Genomic DNA, 20,188 nt, shown 5'->3' with positions numbered 1-20,188 from the left:
GCGGAGTTGACTTAAATGCAGTGCAAGATAATGTACCTCCAAGATGTATTATCTTGTGTTGCACTAGTTAAGTTGACTTAGCTCATAAGATGGCTACCACCATGTCACAGAGCTGTATGAGTATACGCTCGAACATGGCTTAACTTAAGTCAACTTGGTTAAGTTGACTTAGTTGTGTCGCCTTATTTTAAGTCAGCTTAGTATGTGTGTACATGCCTTATGAAACAGAATTAATTCAGAACCCCACAGAGCTGCTGACAGCTTCTTTTAATTGTATTTTTAACTAAAACTAGGCAACCACAGACAAGTGCGACTGGAATACATTAATGCTATTCACAGGGTGTCCTATCTAAGTATCGTAGCTCCTGGCTGAAAGAGACATGCATTCTCTGAATGCTGAACAAACATTCCATGTCATTCCTGATAGTTCCCTATTACCTAGCTTAGAATAATTAAATCCCAAGCACCTCCTGAAGAAGCCAAGGGCTCTATTCAACTTGAATGTACACCAGTATAGTTCAGCAAATTTAATTCTGAATAAAAATAATGGATTTAATGAATTAATTGCATTTTGTACATAGGTCTGGGAGCAAAGGATCTGTCTGCTACCTGTAATTACCACCTTTGTTCCCTTATACTCCTCTGTACATGATTTATTGTATCAAATTGTTATTTACCAAGCTGCTTTTAAGTGGAGTGGGGGTGGCACTAGCTAGCGCCTGCTCGCACAGAAGCCAAGGGGAGTTTTGCCACTGACTTCAGTGGGAACTGAATTGGGTTTCAACATCAGTGAATAAAAATTGATATTTTAATTCTCAAAACAATTGTTTCTTGGAAGATCTGGGATGATGTATATGCATATGTACAGAATGAGTTAGGAAAACCATGAACAGGCACAAGCACTTGTGAAGAGAATGGTCTCAAGGCATAGATGTTATGAGCCTGACTCAAAGCCAACTAAATTCAAAGAGAAGTCTTCCCAATGACTTTGGAGGGTTTGGGGATTAGATCCTTTATGAATACAAAGTAGCAGTTAAGTTAAATGGATAAGAAAAGTTCAGAGATATTATTCAACATTAACAAATGAGCAACTTAGTTTTTTCTTGTTCATTTCTTCCTTGGGCAGAGGAGTCATGGTAAGTTTCAAGCAGAACTGAAGAGGTACACTGTTATTGTGTAACTGGGCGAATTTCCCTTTCTCTGTTTGGACTTCTTCCCTTAAATAATGGAACCTAACCTTTATTGAGTTCTGCTTCAGTGAACATTTCAGGCTTTAACATGTCTCAGGATTAGTGAGGATTAGTGACTAAATGCAAAGACAAAATCTAAGCAACAATTAGTTCTAAATTAACAGCTGATTTTAACCGTCATGGAAATCATGTATTTCCTCAAAATGTATTTCAAAACTAACTTAGTGGCCTAAGGCTGAACTTGTTCTAACAATCATTTCATTTAATATAGGTGGTGTTCTTTGATCACTGTGCAGATTCTGGTGTGTGAACATCCTATTCCTATAAATAGCTTATAAAAAATACATTCCCTATTAGCTACAGGAGCACAGTTTGTTCTCTGTGAATAACCTGAATAATTCAGAACAATTCTTCAGTTTCTTTTACAGTGACCAGATCCTTTAAGATCATGTCACCTACTCATTGTTCTGTGTATCTGGTTTCTCTGAACCAATTAATTTTATTATTTCAGTTAAGCAAAGTGTCTCTCAACTTTCTATCCTCTGACATGACATTTTCTTCATTGAATTTCCTTGTCTTAAAAGCGGTGAAGTCCATTAGATAAACACATGAAACTAGGCTTCTATTTATGTTTCAGTCTCTTTGCACATACATTCACAGTGAAACAATAGCCCATAGACTCATGTTCTACTTCCCAGCCATTTTTATTTCTCTCTTCCTTGCCTCTACAGTTCAGTTCAACTTTACTTCTCAATAATTTATACTGGAAAGATGTTACTAAAGCGGAATTAAGATGTTGGAAATAGAGATCTAAATTACATTTAACAGAGCTCTGGTAGGTGAAATTACTGTATCAATTGATCATTAAGGCTAGGTAGAGAAGTTACACTTAACACATATTAAGCATGCAGAAAGCACTTTAAAGTCATAACAGAACAGACATTCATAGCACTTAAAGCACTTTAAAATGGCAGATTCTACTCTAAGGGCACCAGTAAATATGGTACAACACATTCTCAGCTGTTCCCCTGCACGGCAAGGAAGAAAGGAAGAAATCTGAGACAAATCAGTTATGAAGACATAGGGGATCTAGCCAAAGAGTCCAGAGGCCTAAGGGCCTACAAAGGGGCAAAGTCCAGATAGGGTCAGAGTGCACGACCAGAGGGGGAAGGGGCTGAAAATGAGACCAATGGACCTGGGAACTCAGGAAAGAGAGATTGGGACCAGAGGTTGCGTAATTAAGTGTCTCAGAGACTCAGAAGTACACCTAATAAAAATAACAACACATTTCTAGGTTGGTATTCTCTCTATTAAATTATTTGTCACTCAGAGCTTCAGTATCATCCAATTACAGCACCAACCCCTCAGATGGTCACTAATATACTATTCGTCAAAACTTATTATGGGTACTTAAAACTGTGTAACACAAACACTTGTAACAGACACCAGACAATTAATTTCCAACTTTGTATGGAACTAGAAGTATGACTTTCCCAACAGCATCCCGCTCGCCTAGTAATATTTTATCAGATTTCAAGTAACTAGTTGTCCTTACATGATATCTACAGGTTATGAGCCTTCTAATTTAGAACAAAATCATTTAAAACCACAGGTTCATGTCTTGGATTTTAATCAAGTAAATTGATGAATAAGTGCTCTACTAGAAAAAGGTCATAATAATTGCATCAACCCAAATATTACCTTGTGTATATAGATGAATTGTGTCAATTTAAGATTATAGTGAACTTAGTACTAATGAAGATAAAGACTTAAGAGTATTTGGTCTGAGCCAGGAATAATGTTTCTAGTTGTAAAAACAACCTCTAAGAGTTTGGACGCTGTACCGCAATCCTGATTATGAACTATCCCATTATTACAGTTACAATGTACATAATGTGAAGAGAACTACATCTGTGGCTTCAGAAGATACAGATAGTGACCATTATGAAAGGCCTATTTGCTATGCTATTCTTTTATGTTCATGAAATACTTGTGATTCTGTATGTATTTTCCTCTACTACATATTCCTTAGCTTATGAATGAAACATACTATAAAGATAAGAGGATACGGAAAAATTGAAGAGGGGAGAACAGAAAGGTGAGAATAAAGGAAGTGGTAAAACAGAGAAATTCCTAAAAAAAGAAGCTATGAAGTTATCCATAGTTTATTGTATGACATTAATAATCCTACACATTGCTATATATCTATGCAAAGGAGAGGAACTTAAAAGGGAGCAGACTGTGTTACCAAGTTGGAGAATCTTCTCTGTTGAGATCAAAAGCCTAGAGAAGATAGAGCTTAGAAGAACTCTAATATTTCCAAGTCAAGCATTTCTTTTTTACAGTGCTGGCAAAATCCAGCTAATTTCCCCTCAATTTCTTTTCTTTAAAAAGATTAAGTACTTCTGTGGTTAAATCCCCATCATATCTTCAGAAAACATTGCCAGCAATACAGCATTAAGACTCTAAACAGCCACACACAATGGAGGAAAACACATATGTAAAAAGAACAGACTCTCTGTTGAGCTTCCAAAGTATCTGTGAAACCAGATTTTCAGATGATTAAAAATTCCTCGCTAGTGTCTTCTGAAGAATTAATGTATTAGTGCTTGACTTACAGTGTTGATGTAAAAAGTCAAGGGAATTCCATTACTGTAAAACTGGCCTGGGAGCAGCGTTAGGTCTGCTCTATGTGTATGTATACACGTGTGCATGTGTGTGCATGTCTATTGCTATAAGCATCTCCTGCAAATCTGTCAGAATTAATTTAACAGATAATGCTTCTAGAATAAGGATGGTAACCAATCGAAGCCTGAAAATGTTGCAAAAACACAAGTGAGTCCACTGTCTTGCTATAAGAAAAATACTTCAATGTATACAGTAATGTCTGAATACAAACCATTAAAAACATGATTGGTTTTAAATGCTTACAAGAGCAAAATTCATTAGTATATATAGCAAAAGGCACTATAGTGTTTATCTTCCTCCTAATGAAAGTATGTTTTAGTTTAAACTTTCAGTGAAAATTGAAGGAAGGCAGCAACTTTTATGACCCATATTGTAGGAATGCATATATAAGTTACTGATTATGATTCTGCGAAATATATTGGTTCATATAAATAGTAGCTAGAAGAAATTAAATTCAAATCTCCATGAAAATGAGATTTTCCATTTAACTAGAGGAAAAGAAGTAGTGCCATCTACTGGGATTGGCGTTATTTGAGACAAGATTGCTGCTATTTTTCATCTATTAAGAAGTCCAGAATGCATTTATTCATTAGCTTCATAATCTGAAGTTTGAGGAAATATTGTTTTTCCTTTCCATTCCAGTCACATACACTAACTTATATTGTAAAGCAATTCACAGCTCTGTCTGAGAAAAGCAGTTTTTACTTTCTATGTCCAAATGAAGAAAATTTGTCATGCTTCACTGGATATAAAATAAGCTTATCTTTATTTGTTACGATAGTAAATGTGTATTTTGCCATGCTTAATTATTAAAAAACTTGCAATGAAGCATCAGTCCCTAAAATAACCAACAGATATCGTTGAGAGCCCAGTTGCTATTGACAAGTCAATGAGCCATTATTTTGATTATATTTTACAGTAATTTGTTGAAAGAAATCATACCTTCGAACAGATACTTTGCTGATTCTCTATTTGAGAGTTTCATATTAAAACATTCTTTTAAAGTCTTGCTTAAGACTGAATTGTTTCCTTTTTCATAAATACAAAAAGGGCTAGCTTACATTAAATTCAATATTCCAAATTTAGCTATTTAATTTATTTGCAATCAGCTATTTTTAACGTCCCTAAAATTATTCACAGACCAAGCAGACATTTGTTTTAAAAGAAAGCACACACCAAATAAGTAATAACTTAGAAGGCCTCTTCAGAGCTTTTAAGGACAAAGTAGATAAGTTCTATTTCATCAGGGAAACAATTAAACTCACAATTAAGATCAAATGTATAACAGGATAACCAAAAAAATAAAAAGAAGATCCTCTTAAACCTTCAATGCTTTTGAAAATATGGTGCATCATATTCTTCCTAAACCAGATGATAAAATCCTGGGTGTCTGGAATTTGAAGTGTTTTATTTTCAATTCCTGCACTGAGATTCTTTGTGGAATGTGTATGCATTGCAACCAAAAAAGAAGCCTGCTACAGAATGACAGCATTTACAACATGGGATTCTCTGTTAAATACATTTTCTAAAACTATTTCATGTCCTAAGCTAGAAACAATCTTACAGAAAAGCACAAGTGGGAGCAGGGTTGCTTTTGGTGCGACAGAGATAAACTCTCAATGCATCTCATGTCAGTTAAAGTTGAAATAAAAGCATTTTGAGCATGATAATAGATAGGAAGCCACATTAATAAAATGAATTGAAAAGGCTGCAGCTTAGCTATCAAATGGACAACAGCAACCCATGAACCTACACAGAAAGCAGACCACATAGCATAGGAAAATTGATTTATGCAGCTTTACCTGTCCCTGGAACAGAATTTCAATCGCAGTCAAGGGCAGAGGCAGATTTGTCGCCTGACTGAGCCTAATGAAATGTGAATATCCTTCCAAAGTTAATTAAACCAAATGAAATCAACACATGCTTATCCAATAACCATGTCCTCAAGGCAAGTCATAACGAATTTATGATTGCCCCGTATGACTGACCTGCATATTGTACAGTCTTTTTTATGTTTTAAGTAGGTTCAGATCTACAACATCTTATAGAAACATCTTGTTATATTAGGCAGGCTAGTCAAAGAAAACATGAAACACAGAAAGACAGCTAGAAATTCATGTCACATGGCTAGGTCCTTGTCAACTACGGCAGTAAATTTTAGGTTCTTTCTTTCTGATGAAAAAAAGATTTTAAAAACACATTCAACTTGAAAAGTTTTCAGTGGGCGTATCTACATGAGATGCTGACTGCACAGTAGCCTGATACTACTGCGCAGTAGCATCACGTAGCAAAAACTGTGCCAAGATGCTACTGCACAATATTATTAGGCTACTGTGCTGCAGCATCAATAAAAAGACATTCACTGGCACTACTGTGCAGTACCTCCAGTTACTCCACATTTATTTAGTACTTGCTTGTATAAGTACAAAATAAATGTCCAGTAACCACTGCACAGTAACATCTTATGTAGACGTGCCCAGTGATATGGGAATGCATTCAATATCAATGTCCCTTTAATTTGTATTTTGCAGTTGATATAGTCTCATGTTCTAATACAAGCTGTTATGAATAAGAATCTCTGACCTGCAGCAAGAAGAGGCCCATGCTGTCTTTTTAAAAGAGAAAAAAAAAGAACTGTACCTGCTTAAGAAACCTGTCAGATGCTTGACTGTGCTTGGCTAATACATTTGGCAATGCAGGATTTGCATATTCAAATTGGGGATTGTAGGTAAAATCTGACTTGAAGAATTTCATCTTCTCTTTCTCTACGTTGGAAGGCTTGATGGCAGTTAGTATACAGAGTTTTCGGCCAGAAACTTCTCCCTCTTTTCCATGGCTTTTGGACAACTGGGGCTGCTTTGGCTTTGCTAGATTAGAGAAATAATGCCTCTTAGCCTTGCTTTTGGTTCGAGGTGGCAGTCCTTTGCTGTTTCCTGTGACTGAAATACCATTCGTAAACTTTACACTGGTAGACATTGGGCTAGTGATAAAGACAGAGGGCTGTCTGCTCGTACAGTACCACCCGCTGCTCAGCAAAGGCAGCGGTACTTTGATCTTGCAGTGCTCGCTGCTTCGCAAGGTAGTGGAAAATTTGGTGGATTTTCTGTGTCTTTTATGATGTGCAGATGACTGCTTTTGGCAGTGGTGTTTCTTCTCCTCTTTACTCTGCAGAAGGACATTGTAGCTACTTGTTCCTGTTGTGAAAATGTCCTTAAGTACTCCAGGTGACAGGTGCTGAAGACTGTTTTCATTCTTAATGACCAGCTTGTGTTCCTCTGGATTTAAGACTGTCTTTTTAGAGAGCTCTTGTTTAGGCCAGTGAAGTTTTTCTGTATATAAAAAAAGACAAAAACAAAAAAATCTAGAACACATCTGACTGCCACACAGAGAGAAATATATGTTTTTAGGGCCAAAACATAATACCAAATATGAAACCAAAAACTTGAACATAACTTGATATAATTACAGAAGCCTCAAGACAGTCTTAGTATTAAGATAAAAAGAAACTTGTATCTAGGTATATATATCTATTGACTTTTTAAAAAGTCAATTGGGAAAGTAAGCCTAATTCAAAACATACAGTTCTGCCTGTCTCTATACAGTTTCATAGTTATAGTTGGTAGGGTTGGAAGGGACCTGAGCAGATCATTAAGTCTGACCCCCTGCCATGGGCAGGAAAGGATGCTGGGGTCAAACAACCCGGGCTAGGTGATTATCTAGCCTCCTTTTAAAGACCCCCAGGGTAAGAGTGAGCACCACCTCCCTTGGAAGTTGGTTCCAGATCCTAGTCACCCTGACTGTGAAGTAGTGCCTGCTGATGTCCAGCCTGAATCTACTCTCAGTCAACTTATGGCTGTTATTCCTTGTTACTCCCAGTAGTGCTCAAGGGAACAGGGACTCTCCCAATACCTGCTGGTCCCCCTTGGCCAGTTTATAGACGGCCACCGGATCCCCTCTCAGCCTTCTCTTGTGGAGGCTGAACAGGTTCAGGCCCCATAGCCTCTCCTCGTAGGGCCTGCTGCTGCCTCCTGATCATGTGAGTGGCCCTCCTCTGGACCCTCTCGAGGTTGTCCACATCCCTCCTGAAGCGTGGCACCCAGAACTGGATGCAGTACTCCAACTGCAGCCTGACCAGTGTCACATAGAGAGGGAGGATCACCTGCTCATGATGCCCAAACTCAATGCTAGTTGTGCTAGTCTGTGCTTGTCTGGCTGCCCAAACTCAATGCATATCTCAACAATTAACTTGTTGAAAATCAAATCTGGGTGCATGTGTTTTTAAGTTTCCATAGACACGTTATGCTTTTCTACAAGTTTTAAGTAAACTGTGACTCATCTTTAAAGAAGTTTTAGAAAAGTAATTAATGTAAAAAAAAAGCTAGAATGAACTTTAAAATGTAGCCCATGAATAAAGTTCAGCAAAATGTGCACCCCACAGAATTATAAGGCTGTGCACCCCACAAATTGCCTCTGCTTTCTGGAGTGGGGTAGGACAACCCCACTGCCAGAGTTGTGATGTACTAAACAGTTCTAAGGTAAGCAAGCAAGAGAGTGCTTACTACTCTCTTCTTCACTGCATACAGTTTTGGAGCTAGTAGCCCTCCATGGCAAATCTGACTATCAAAGAGGAATCTCTCAGAGAGGGTGACAGATACCTGGAGTACATGAGTTCATGGGTCCAGTTTTTAACTTTGCAAGACTAGAAGGTTAAATTTCAGGACTTCTTTGCATTTCTCTAAACTCCTATTTTTTTGCTTTAAGGCAGTTCCATCAATTATAACTTTAAAATCCTATGTCGAGTAAGGGTATTACAAAGCGAGCAGTTAGTACCAAACTCTGTTCTGAGAAACTTACAAGGCAAGGCTGTACTATAGTGACACACACTTAGGTTTAAAAAAAAATAATAATTTGCTTCAAAATGCAAACACTGCAAGTTAGCTACTGTCAGCTTGTAAGTAACATTTCCTGAGCATAGGCAGACCTTTGTCCTCCTGCTGGCTCTGGGGCAAAGGAACTCCAAAGGAGCTCTGCTGGACTGCACTCTGCGGTGGCTTTCTCTCCCTTGGAAAAGGAGATCTACAGCATAATGTGGCTGCTTACAGCAGATAATACAGCCCCAATCCCTACCGGACACCTGTGCCTAATTTTCATGGAGGAATGATCTACATTCCAGTGGCCTTACAAGCAGATCACAGTAGGTGGGCTTCTGTAGGGCCTCTGAGAAAAAAATGGTAAACAATGCCAGAAACTTAGGCTGTATAAAAATGTTCAAATGATCTGGGAGTCATAGAGCCATAAAGAAGTAGGTCTGGAAGGGACGTCCAGAGGTCAAGTTCGACCCCCGCCTGAATAAGGATCATCCTTATCTAAACCATCTCATACAACCATGAATTCTACAGAAGACTACTCTTACCCCTAACACAACACAGACCTAACACCTTAACTTGTCACAGGGGAAGCATGGGAACCATGGCAACCAATGTCCTGCCAATATGCTCAAGAGGTCCCTGGTAGAGGGCCATGCCCTTGCTACAGAGGAAGGCAAACCCCCCCACAATCCATACCAGTTTGACCATGAGGTAAAACCTCCTTCCTTACCCCAGATATAGTGATCAGTCCGACCCTGAGTGGAAGGGCAAGACCTTCTAGCTAGGAACCTCTGGCTTTGCCCCTAGTAGAAGAATCAGTACATCCCAGGTGAAATCCAAAGTCTTAGCTGTAGCCAACACCCAGTGCCTCTGGGGAGGCTTAAAAACACCTTACCGTACATTATCCAGGTTTGTTCTCCTGATGGAAAATCAAGGTGTGATGTGAATGTAATGTGTGTAACAGCAGGAAGAAGTAGGGAGCAGTCTGCAGAGCTGTGTTGATTGTTAATTTGGACTGCAACTCCCAGAAACCCCCATGGGCTGGGAGGTATGGAGAAAAGGAAGAGGAAGCTCGAGGCTGGCGTGGGGGGAAGACAGAGCAGTGTGCACATGAAACCTGGTCAGCCCTACATGAAGTGCACAATCGAGCTGAAGACCTCACTGGTTTGGTCAGCCAGGACTGTGGACTGAAGAAACTAGACTCAGACTTGGTGGCAGCTGTTGGCTGCTGTTTTGAGCACTCTAGGGCAGTGGTTTTCAACCTTTTTTCACTTGTGGCCCCCTAAAAAAATGTCAAATGGAGGTATAGACCCCTCTGAAAATTTCAAACAGAGGTGCAGGCCCCTTTGAATTGTAAGTATCAGTATTCACATACTTTTTACTGTTCATAGTCATCTTTCGCAGATCCCTTAGGTCCACAGGCCACAGGTTAAAAACCACTGCCCTAGGGACTAAAGGTTTGTTTGAGGACATCTCCGGAGGTGCCGGGGGAGTGGGGGAAATTTAAGATGCTGAGTATATGTTACCACAGTGTTGATTTTTTTTACCTTTTACCTGTCCCCTTCCTTTGGCCTGTTGACTTGTGACCCTCCCCTTGCTTCTTGTATCAGTTTCTGGGGCTGCAGGGTTGGCACACAGGGCCTGCCTGAACAGACATTTGGATGCTGAACCCCTGACAAGCAGAGAATCTTTAGTGCTGATGCTGTGCATCTAGGGATCCCCTGTGCATGCATCTCAGGGTGCTCTGCACGCTCCCCAGTGTATGGGACAGCCCTGATTGGCTGACCCAGAATGATCAGAGTCAGTCTGTATCTCCCTGCAGCACTTCTGCTCCCTGCTTGGCTGGAACAGCAGAGTTGAGGAAGCAACATACATTGTCTCCATGGTAGGAAGGAAAGCAAAATGGGATGCTGGACAATTGTGCTGCATCTTTTCTCAGAAAAGAACGTGTACAAACATTCTCTCTTCCAGGAGAAACTCTTCTGGGGGCGATTTAACCCTAGCTGTTTGCAGGTTAATTTTGCTCTGGGAGAAAAATGCAGAATCTGTACATTTGTCACTTCCCCTGGGAAAGCAGTGACTTTCCCAGGAGAAAATGGATGTCTGTGTGGCCTTACTTCGAACTTTCAGGCCTACAAGTAAAGGATCCATGTAGCCATTGATATGGCCCAAAGTACAGACAGAACAAAATTTACATAAGGACCTCTGGATTCTGGATGTACAGTTAGGTACTTCTGAACTTCAATTACTTTTGTATGTAGTAATTATACTCTGAATACAGCATTAGCAATAGGATCAATAAGTCTCTCAGTGGAAAGATAAATCAATAATTTAATTCCAGATTTATTTTCATAGTAAAATTGATTTTGTTTCCAGAACAAATGTCACAAAAACATTATGGATGCTTCCCTGCTTTATGAACTCTTTCATATTTCACACTACGATTTCATGTTCTTCAGTTCTCTTGGAGCTGCCATCATTAAACAGATCAATGTACTTACCTTCTGGTGTATAGCAGGCAGAATGGTTAAATATTTCTAGTATCAGTTGCACAGATCATGATGCAGCCAAGTTATTTTACAGAAGGCCAAAATTCACAAGTAAACTAGTATACGCACATTTACTATACAATAAAAGGTATTCTTGGCAATGACAGGAAAGGATGATCACTCTCACATTTCTGGGAAAGCAGATAAAAGGACAGGCTGGCTGACTGGCTGGGAAGCAGCTCTGCAGAAAAGGACCTGGGAGTTACAGTAGACAAGAAACTGAATATGAGCCAACAGCATGAATGACTGGTGTCTTCCATGACTGGGGGGCACGATGGTGGCAAGTGGCAAGCAGGGACCGCCCGCAGCCGCTGGCAGCAGTGTTGGTAGTGGGAGGGGGGGCGGAAGGTGAGCGGGGACTTTGCTCCCCTTATGCGTCGCCTATGGCCAACAGTGTCCCTTTGTTGCTAAGAAAGCTAACAACTTCTTGGGCTGCACTGGTAGGTGTGTTGCCAGCATGTCACGGGAAGTGATTATTCCCCTCTATTCAGCACTGGTGAAGCCACATCTGGAGTACTGTGTTCAGTTTTGGGCTCCCCACTACAGAAAGGATATGGACAAATTGGAGCGGGTCCAGCAGAGGGCAATGAAAAATGGTGAGGGGGCTGGGGGACATGACCTGTGTGGAAAGGCTGAGGGAACTGGGCTTATTTAGTCTAAAGAGAGGGGGGGATTTAATAGCAGCCTTCAACTACCTGAAGTGGAGTTCTAAAGAGAATGGAGCTAGACTGTTCTCAGTGGTGGCAGATGACAGAACAAGGAGCAATGATCTCAAGGTGCAGCAGGGGAAGTTTAGGTTGGATATTATGAAGAATTTTCTCACTAGGAGGGTAGTAAAACACTGGAACAGGTTACCCAGGGAGGTTGTGGGATTTCCGTCCTTGGAGGTTTTTAAAACCCAGCTAGACAAAGCTTTGGCTGGGATGATCCAGTTGGGGCTGGTCCTGCTTTGAACAGGGGGTTGGAGTAGATGACCTCTTGAGTTCCCTTCCAACCTAATTTTCTAGGATTCTTTGACCAAGGTAGTTAAAGTGAGCCTCCGGCATGTGCTAACTCTGGGAGTCTTTAAGAAAGGTAAGCACATTTTAGTGACATGATTTCAAAGTGACCTCAACCTGGTCTCTAAAGGTAGATCTGTGTTCTGGAGCCAAAGGTAACACAAATTTTCAGATACAAGTATCTAGCATTGCAAATGAGTTGTTTCCATTATCAATCCACCCATTTTTTTTTACCACAATGTAAGAAACTCCTTGGAGCTCAAGTGGTACAATGCTAGTATAACCAAGAAATGGTAGAAGGGGCAGTAAAATGGAGGGAAATGGTCTTAAAATGGTCATAAATAAAACTCTGAAATTCTTGCATCAGTCTAATATCATATGCCATACCAGTATAACTGTCCATGGCAACCCTCCAGTGCATGCTGTGTCAGTTTGGGTATTGCAAACTAGGCTGTAGTAGGTTCCCAGATTCACACAAATTAAATCCATTGCCATCTGTGGCTATATTTAAATCTGTATTAGAAAGATTACATCAGATAACATTTTCCATAGTTCACACATAGGTCAAAGATCAGGTAATGATTATGCTGGATTATCTCTCTATAACCTCCAGCAAGCATTTTTTCCAAAATAAAGCTGAAGAGGCCAACAGGTTGAGACAGTGGAAAAAAATCAGTATAGCTGTCAGAAAAAAAAAAAAACTGTCAGGAAAAAGAAAATCCCAAACCCAAAAAACTGCACACAACACTCCCCACATAGTGTTGGTATAAAAATCTAATCAGCTCCATTTATTAGTGATTGACAATATTTAAAAGACTATGAATATTTTTTATTTCGTGTAGGCCAAGTGGCCAGCTATATTTTAACCTGCCTTTTATCTGTGCCCTGTCATTGACAATCTGTGGCCTGCTATATCCTTGCTGCCATGTCACATTTGAAAAGTAGATGCATGACCAATTTGTCAGTTCACTGAAAAATATATAGACAGGCTTAAAAATGATGCCGTTCTTCCTGCAAAGTAAATTATTGATTTGCTCCTTTCCTGCTTTCTCTCATAAAATTTAGAATAACCATCCACAATAATAGTGTCTATTTTATCCACACTGTCAAAAGCTGGTACCAAATGTACCCAAAGTTATTTAGATCGAGATTTAGTCTTATTTTTGCAATATCATTATGTTTGAGATTTCATTATGTTTGAAGCCCTGTATCATTGTGGTACTTATGTTTGAGGTGCTGTATCAGTGAGGTGCCATATCATTATGTTTGAGCAGCTAGGCTTTCCCTTGAAAAAGTGCTTGTGGAAGAAGTATTATATCTGTCCCATACTGGGCACATCTACACGTGCATTAATGTGCTGTAGTTACTGTGCATTAAGTTTAGTACCTGTAATAACAGGTACTAACTAAATGTGTAGTAACCAGCACTACTGCGCAGTAGCACCGGTACATGCCTTTTAAGTGATACTAATGCGCAATAGACTACTTGTATTGTGCATTAGCTCAATAGCATGGCTTTTGCTGTGATGTGCTAATGCACAGTAGAATTAATTTACTGTATATGTAGCATTTTGTGTAGCCATACCCACTGTTATATACAAGTCTTAATAGCTCTAAAAGCCTCCAGGGCATAATATTCTTAAGTGTTTGTTTGGTAGATGTGTACCCACACATAAGTTCGGAAGGCCTGAGTCTCCATTCTGTGACACCAAAAGTCATTGGGAGCAACTCAAAGAAGTGAGAAAAAACTCAGGTAGCACAATTTAGTCTCTGTTCAGTGGCACTCTATCTCTGGAGGTCAGTACCAGAAGTAACTTATCATTTGTGCATAAAATGTCCTTTATACTTCAGCAAATGTTAGAAAGGTATTATTGAAAGTTGTTAACTACTGACACTAGGTAAACAGTAGTATAATAAAATTCATAGTGTCAAAACAGGTTCTGTTTTGCAAATCTTTTAGGCTAAATTAGGTTGTGGTTAAAGTGTTTACTCTGCTTTTCATATAATCATAAACGTTAGCTGTACAAATATAAATGTACAAAGCATTCATAAAATATGACCCCAACCCACATGTGGCCAATTCCAGTAAACAACAACAGGAATTCCACTGTAAGTGGAAGTCTTAAAGAAAAATTGTCAACTTGGTATATAGTGTAATTTTGAAAAGATGTTAAAAACATTTGCAGGTCCACCACCTGACCCAAGGTGCTCTGCCAGCTGTTGCAGCTTTAAAAATATTTTACTTCCCCATTGCTACTTGAAAGAGCCACAAAAAACAAACAACGGGGAAAAATGATCGTCAGGGAAGTGGCAGAAGTGACTCAGAACATCATCATTAAATGCCCCAAGTGAACAAAACAAACATGGTATTTTCTTCAATTTTATTTTCTTCAAATTTTGTCATTAGTTAGCCCAGGTCTTCCAAGTAACAAGATCAGCCAAATCAGTTCAAACAATGATCTTTTCACTCAGAAGGACTAGAAGTCTCCTCCCTTATTTAATTCTTAGAGCTAAGTGTCCATTTTTACAGTTAGACTAGCTGTTTCTCTTCCTTTCCAAGATGTGTCTGTTCTCTTTTTTCTTAAATTCTCTCAAGAAGCCCCATCCCCCAGCAGTGGTAGAAAGGAAAGGGCACTGGAGTTATCACAGTATCATCTAACCTATTCCTCTCTAAGCCATTCACACATTGTGGATTTTATGGGATGATTTGGTCTTTGTCAGGATAGTAAAATCTTATTTACATTTACTTATTTCTGGCAGAAGCCAGCCCTACAAAATCACCAGACTAGGTATACACCCATGAACTTCTGGTGGTCCTACTGCTGCAGTTGTGCCAGCAGAGCACAAAGTACATCCCGGGAAAGCACCACAGCTGAAGGGACCACCAAAACTGGCAGAAGGCACAGGAGTATCTACACAAGCCTTCTGTGAATAGCAACAGAAAACTTATTTCACTCGGGAGAAGTGTTTCAATTCTGGTGGCAGATGAGGGGCAGGGGGCTTCTGCCACAGAGAAATTTTAAGGAGATCCAAGCTGTGCTGGCAGAACACTAAAGTATAGAGTAGGCCTCAAAAAGAAGCATCCCTGGACACGGTGCTGGCCACAAGAGCAAACTTGGTATTTTAAAAACAAATTAACAGCCAACTGATTCAGAATGGCAGTGTTTTTACATTTCTAACTGCTAAAACCCTAACCCTGGATATTTGCTTACTCCCATACATGAAGTTATTATTGAGATCAGTAGGGGTGCACCAATAAGGGACCTGGAGTCATAATTGACCATAAAATGAATACGAGCTGCCAGTGTGATGCTACAGTTAGCAGAGCAAACGATACAGTGGCATTCATGAACTGATGCATCTCAAGCAAAATTAAATTATTCTCCTGCTGTACTGGGCAATGTTAAGGCTGCAATTCTGGGTGCCACACTTCAAGAAGGATGTGGAGAAGCTTGAGAGAGTCCAGAGAAGAGCCACTTGTATGATTAGAGGTCTGAAGAATAAGCCATCTGGGGAAAGGCTGACAGATATGGGACTGTTCAGCCTAGAAAAGAAAAGACTTCAGAGGGTGGCAGCTTACAAGTATAATTGGAAGAGCATCAGGGGCTAGGTGAACAACTGTTCACCAAAGTGCCCCAGGAGAAAACCAGGAACAACTGTCATAAACTCTTAGAAGAAGGTTTTAGGCTGGATATAAGGAAAAACTTCTTCACAGTTAATGTGAAGAGACTCTGAAATAGACTCCTAGCGGGGGTGGTGCAGGCACTTACCCTGGAGATTTTCAAAAGGAGACTGGATGCACACCTTGCTGGTGTTATATGACCCCAGCCATCTTTCCTGCCCAGAGCAGGGTGCTGGACCTGATGATCTCACAAGGTCCCTTCCACCCCTAAACTTCTATAAATCTGTGATAAAAATTTTTGGGCTGATAGTGATGGGCAATTATTAACCAGCCACATTGGCTGATACCCATCAGAGAGCTGATATGCAGCCCAGCAGTTTGGAAAGCAGTGCTGACTGGTTAGTCTGTGGGGGGAAAGGATGTGGGGGGGGGACATTGGGGTCCCCCACAGTGAGGGAGAGAGTGGGGCTGGGCAGGAGCAGGGGCAGGGGCAGGTGCTGCCCAGCTGAGGTGGGATGGGGCGCAGGACAGAGCTGCAGGCGGCTTGTCCAGAGGGCGCAGGGCAGTAGGGAGTAGGGTGGCTCCCCACCACTGTATGCACCCCCAAGGGAGGCATGGGGGGCATGTGTGCTCCCAGATTTGTGCATGGGGTGAGGGCAGGCTGCCCGCTGCAGGCTCAGGGCCAGGGACTGCTCTGACCTCTTCCTGGTGGGAGGCTGGGCCAGGGCCATGCTCAGGGCAAATTTTGGGGTAGCTGTAGCCCACCCCGTATCCTCCCCTCCCCATTCCACTGCCGCCCACCCCAAGTGCAGCTCTGGGCCAGCCCCCCACCGGGAAGCGGCCCGTGCAGCCCCTGGCCCTGAGCCCACAGCGGGGATCCCGCCCTCACCCCATGCACAAATCTGGGTGACACATGCCCCCCATGCCTCCCCTGGGAGCATGCGCAGCAGCAGGGAGTTGTTTCCTCTCCCCCTCCCAAATGAGCTGCTTGCAGCTCTGCACCGTGCCCTGCCTTTGCTGGGCAGTTCCTGCTCCTGCCCCACTCCCTCCTTCATGGTGGGCCACCCTCCCCCCCACCTCGTTACCAGCCAGACGCTGGTCTCCAAGCTGCTGGGCTGCATCCCTGGCAATGTGCATGCTGCACCTGCGCGCATGCATGCAGCATTTAATCGGTGACATTATCGGCTACCCTGGCCAAAAAAAGCCAACTGCTGATAATGTCAATTTTCCTTTTATTGCTGCCGATTTGATATGGACTGATATATCTGTGCACCTCTAGAGAACAGTGTGAGTTTGTGTTTTGGGGAGGGAAAAAGGAGGTATATGTAAGGATGCTTAAGAATTACTGGATTTCAATACATTTCCACTTTCTCACTCAAGAGAGACATGTGACCCATTTCTCAATAGCAGTAGAGCCATGATCTAGACTTTAAAAACATTGACAGTTCAAAAGAAGCAAATTTTCCATTATACAAACTACACCAAAGCCTATCAAAAATCAATTTCTTTAGCTTCAATAACATTTATCAGCTGAGACTCTTAAAACCAGCTAAAAGTTTCTTAATGGGAGCATTCTGAAATACTTGAAAATGCTCTGAAGAGCAGAACCCACAGAGTCAAGTTCCACCCATCATTCAAGGGGCCTCTAATTTTATGCAAGTTCACTCATTTATTTATGTACATATGGTAATTAGGTGCTTAATTACTGAATATGCACATCCAAATGCCTGTTTGCATTAAAAATCCTGAGTGGAAATTTACCCTACTGCAGAGAAGACCTCTAGGCAGAAAATTTCCAAAAGTGTTCAGCACTTCAGAGAAATGAGTAGATTTTCAAAAATGTTCATATCTCAATGTTTTTCTCATTGCTCTCAAAAGAAACTGCCTGTGCACTCACTTTGCATTTCTGCATTTGACAATCTGACCCTAGTTATGGATGTTGAATGCTTAGGAAAAACTCTCCCTATGTCCCTTCACCATTTAAATTCCATTTAATGATTCAAAATTGGATTCAAGGGGATTGGATTTAAGTGGCACATAAACAAGATGTTCTGCAAAGGAATGGATTACACATTATGTCACATCTGTATGACACTCAGAGTCTAAGGCTACATACACATGTTCAAAAGATCTAGGATAGTTCTCCCAGGTTTGTTTTTTTGGAAACTTACCTAGACACACCAGAACAGACATTTGAGTGCCAAGCTGCTGAGCAGTCAGGGGGCCCTTTTGCACACATCTCTGCCTGCTCTATAGGCTTCCAATCTGCCTGGCAGCAGATGACAGTAGTGCACAAGGCACCCCTGATTGGCTGAACCAGGCTGCCTTGCAGGCTGTCTCCCTGTAGTTAAATGTGGGGACTGTAAAAGGGCTCCCTGCTCATCTGGGGAAGTAGAGTCCAACCCAAGTGACACAATGTCTCCCTGGACCTATGGGGGCAGCTGGAAGCAAAGCATGCTGGGATGCCAGAGGACTGTGTTGCAACTTCTTTCAGAAGGTACATATACAGAAGTTTGGTCTTCTGGGAGAAACTCACCTGGAAGCCATTTAACCATCAATGTTCCCAAGTTATTTTTCTCCTGGAGTGGCCATTTTTGCTCTGGGAGAAAAATCCTGACTGTCTGTATACTTGTGGCTTCTACTGGAAAAGCAGCAACTTTCTCAATAGAAACCAAATGTCTTACATGATCTCAGGCAGTATGCTCCAGTAAAAGATAAGATGAATCTTGGCTTTCATTTTAGCATAAAGTAAGTCTACAGCCCTTTCTGATGCAGAGGAAGCACTGACAATGTATAACTGTGTCAGTCAATTATTTAAGTCAATTTTCTTTAAGTTAAAAGATTCACCAAAGTTCCTTAATAAACAAACACATAGTAATACTTTTCAATGGATTTCTGTTAATATAAGGATATGCCCTTGAATCAGATAAAATGATGCATAAAAATTGTGGCGGGAGGGGGAGGAAGGGAGAGGGTTGTTTGTGTTATCTGATCTTTAACTGCAGGAATTTGTTTGGTTTTGCAAAAAATAAAATCAAATGAAAAAGGTATTTGCTGAGGCATTTCACATGTTGTTATTATTATAAATCCACTCTCAGCCTACCAGCACACAGCATTATACTGTTTACAAACATGGCCGCTTCTGAGAAACTCCATACTACTAACAGCACCCAGGAGAGGTAGCAATGGTTGGTAATAATTACTCTGTATTAATCACCAAACTCTGTTAATGCTCAAATTGAGATTCCAAGGACTCCCCTAGGCTCTGACCCCTGGCATATAGATGCCAAGGCAAGCCAAACTATAAATCACAGTGAAGCTCATGACTGTACAGTGCTTTAACCTTAATGTGTACGTGCCAGGGAACTGAGTTAGAACTATTCTAGGAATTATAATTTTGAATTTCTGGATTTCATTTCTTTCAGTTTATATAACAGAAAAAAATTACAATAACAAAAAGAGCATCTGTCCCAGACTGCACAGTATAATGGTCTGGGCTGTAATTTTTGTATTATTAGAATAGTTGTGTTAGAATATCATCTTTAATAAGTTACCCAAACATGGCTGTCCATTTTACAGAATGACCAAGGAATTGTAGGTGATCAATTTATTAAAAAGCAAAAACAAGTAGCAAAAGTCTTAAAACTGGAAGTGAGTGATAGGGAAGACACAATAATTGCTTTAGCATTAAGTTAGATATGGGGTGGGCCAGATGGGTAGTGCCTGGTTCCTCTGAAGGCCAGATTTGACCTCTAGCCTTGATCCATTGCCTAGGGCAAGTGCGATGGCCATGCGGATGGGGATGGGGAGCAGCCTGGCCTCAATTCGGCTGTGCAGAGGGAAGGGGGCGTGGCCCAGCCCCAATCCAGACGGATGGGGAGAAGAGTCTAACCCAGCCCAATCTGGCTGTGGGGAGAAAGGGTGTGGGAATTTGGCAGCGCTGGAGGGTAGCAATATCAATGGACACCACTCCCCCATCACCAAATTTCCTGACCCACAGTGAGCCCCATGGACCAGATGCCATGGCTCCGCAGGATCCATCTGGCACATGGGCTGGAGGTTAAGCACCCCTGAGTTAGATCATCTCCCTCTGACCCATTCCATGGTTATGTTTAGGCATCTACCTAAATTGCAGGGCGGGTTACCAATTTTTGCTGATTGATTGCAGCGTAAAGTTCTAATTACGTGGTCATTTTGTGGCAGCCTGCCCCTTGGCACTGATTGGCGGAGAGGTCCCACCCCCCAGTGCTGACTGGCAGAGAGGCCTTGGCGGG

At 41.2% G+C, this 20,188-nt stretch overlaps 1 protein-coding gene across 1 annotated transcript in view; it reads right to left on the bottom strand.

The window, feature by feature from the left end:
- MATCAP2 (microtubule associated tyrosine carboxypeptidase 2) overlaps positions 1-20,188 on the bottom strand; it is a 44,962-nt gene that overhangs the window by 19,154 nt on the left and 5,620 nt on the right. Inside the window, exon 3 of the mRNA XM_090050158.1 lies at positions 6,519-7,207. Coding sequence (XP_089906284.1) covers positions 6,519-7,207 — 689 coding nt within the window. The remainder of the gene's footprint in view (positions 1-6,518; positions 7,208-20,188) is intronic.

This window comes from Crocodylus siamensis, chromosome 5 (assembly GCF_052110815.1).
Source record: "Crocodylus siamensis isolate JL-2025a chromosome 5, ASM5211081v1, whole genome shotgun sequence".
Classification (NCBI taxonomy): Eukaryota; Metazoa; Chordata; order Crocodylia; family Crocodylidae; genus Crocodylus; species Crocodylus siamensis.
This window is presented reverse-complemented; position numbering and strand designations above follow the sequence as displayed.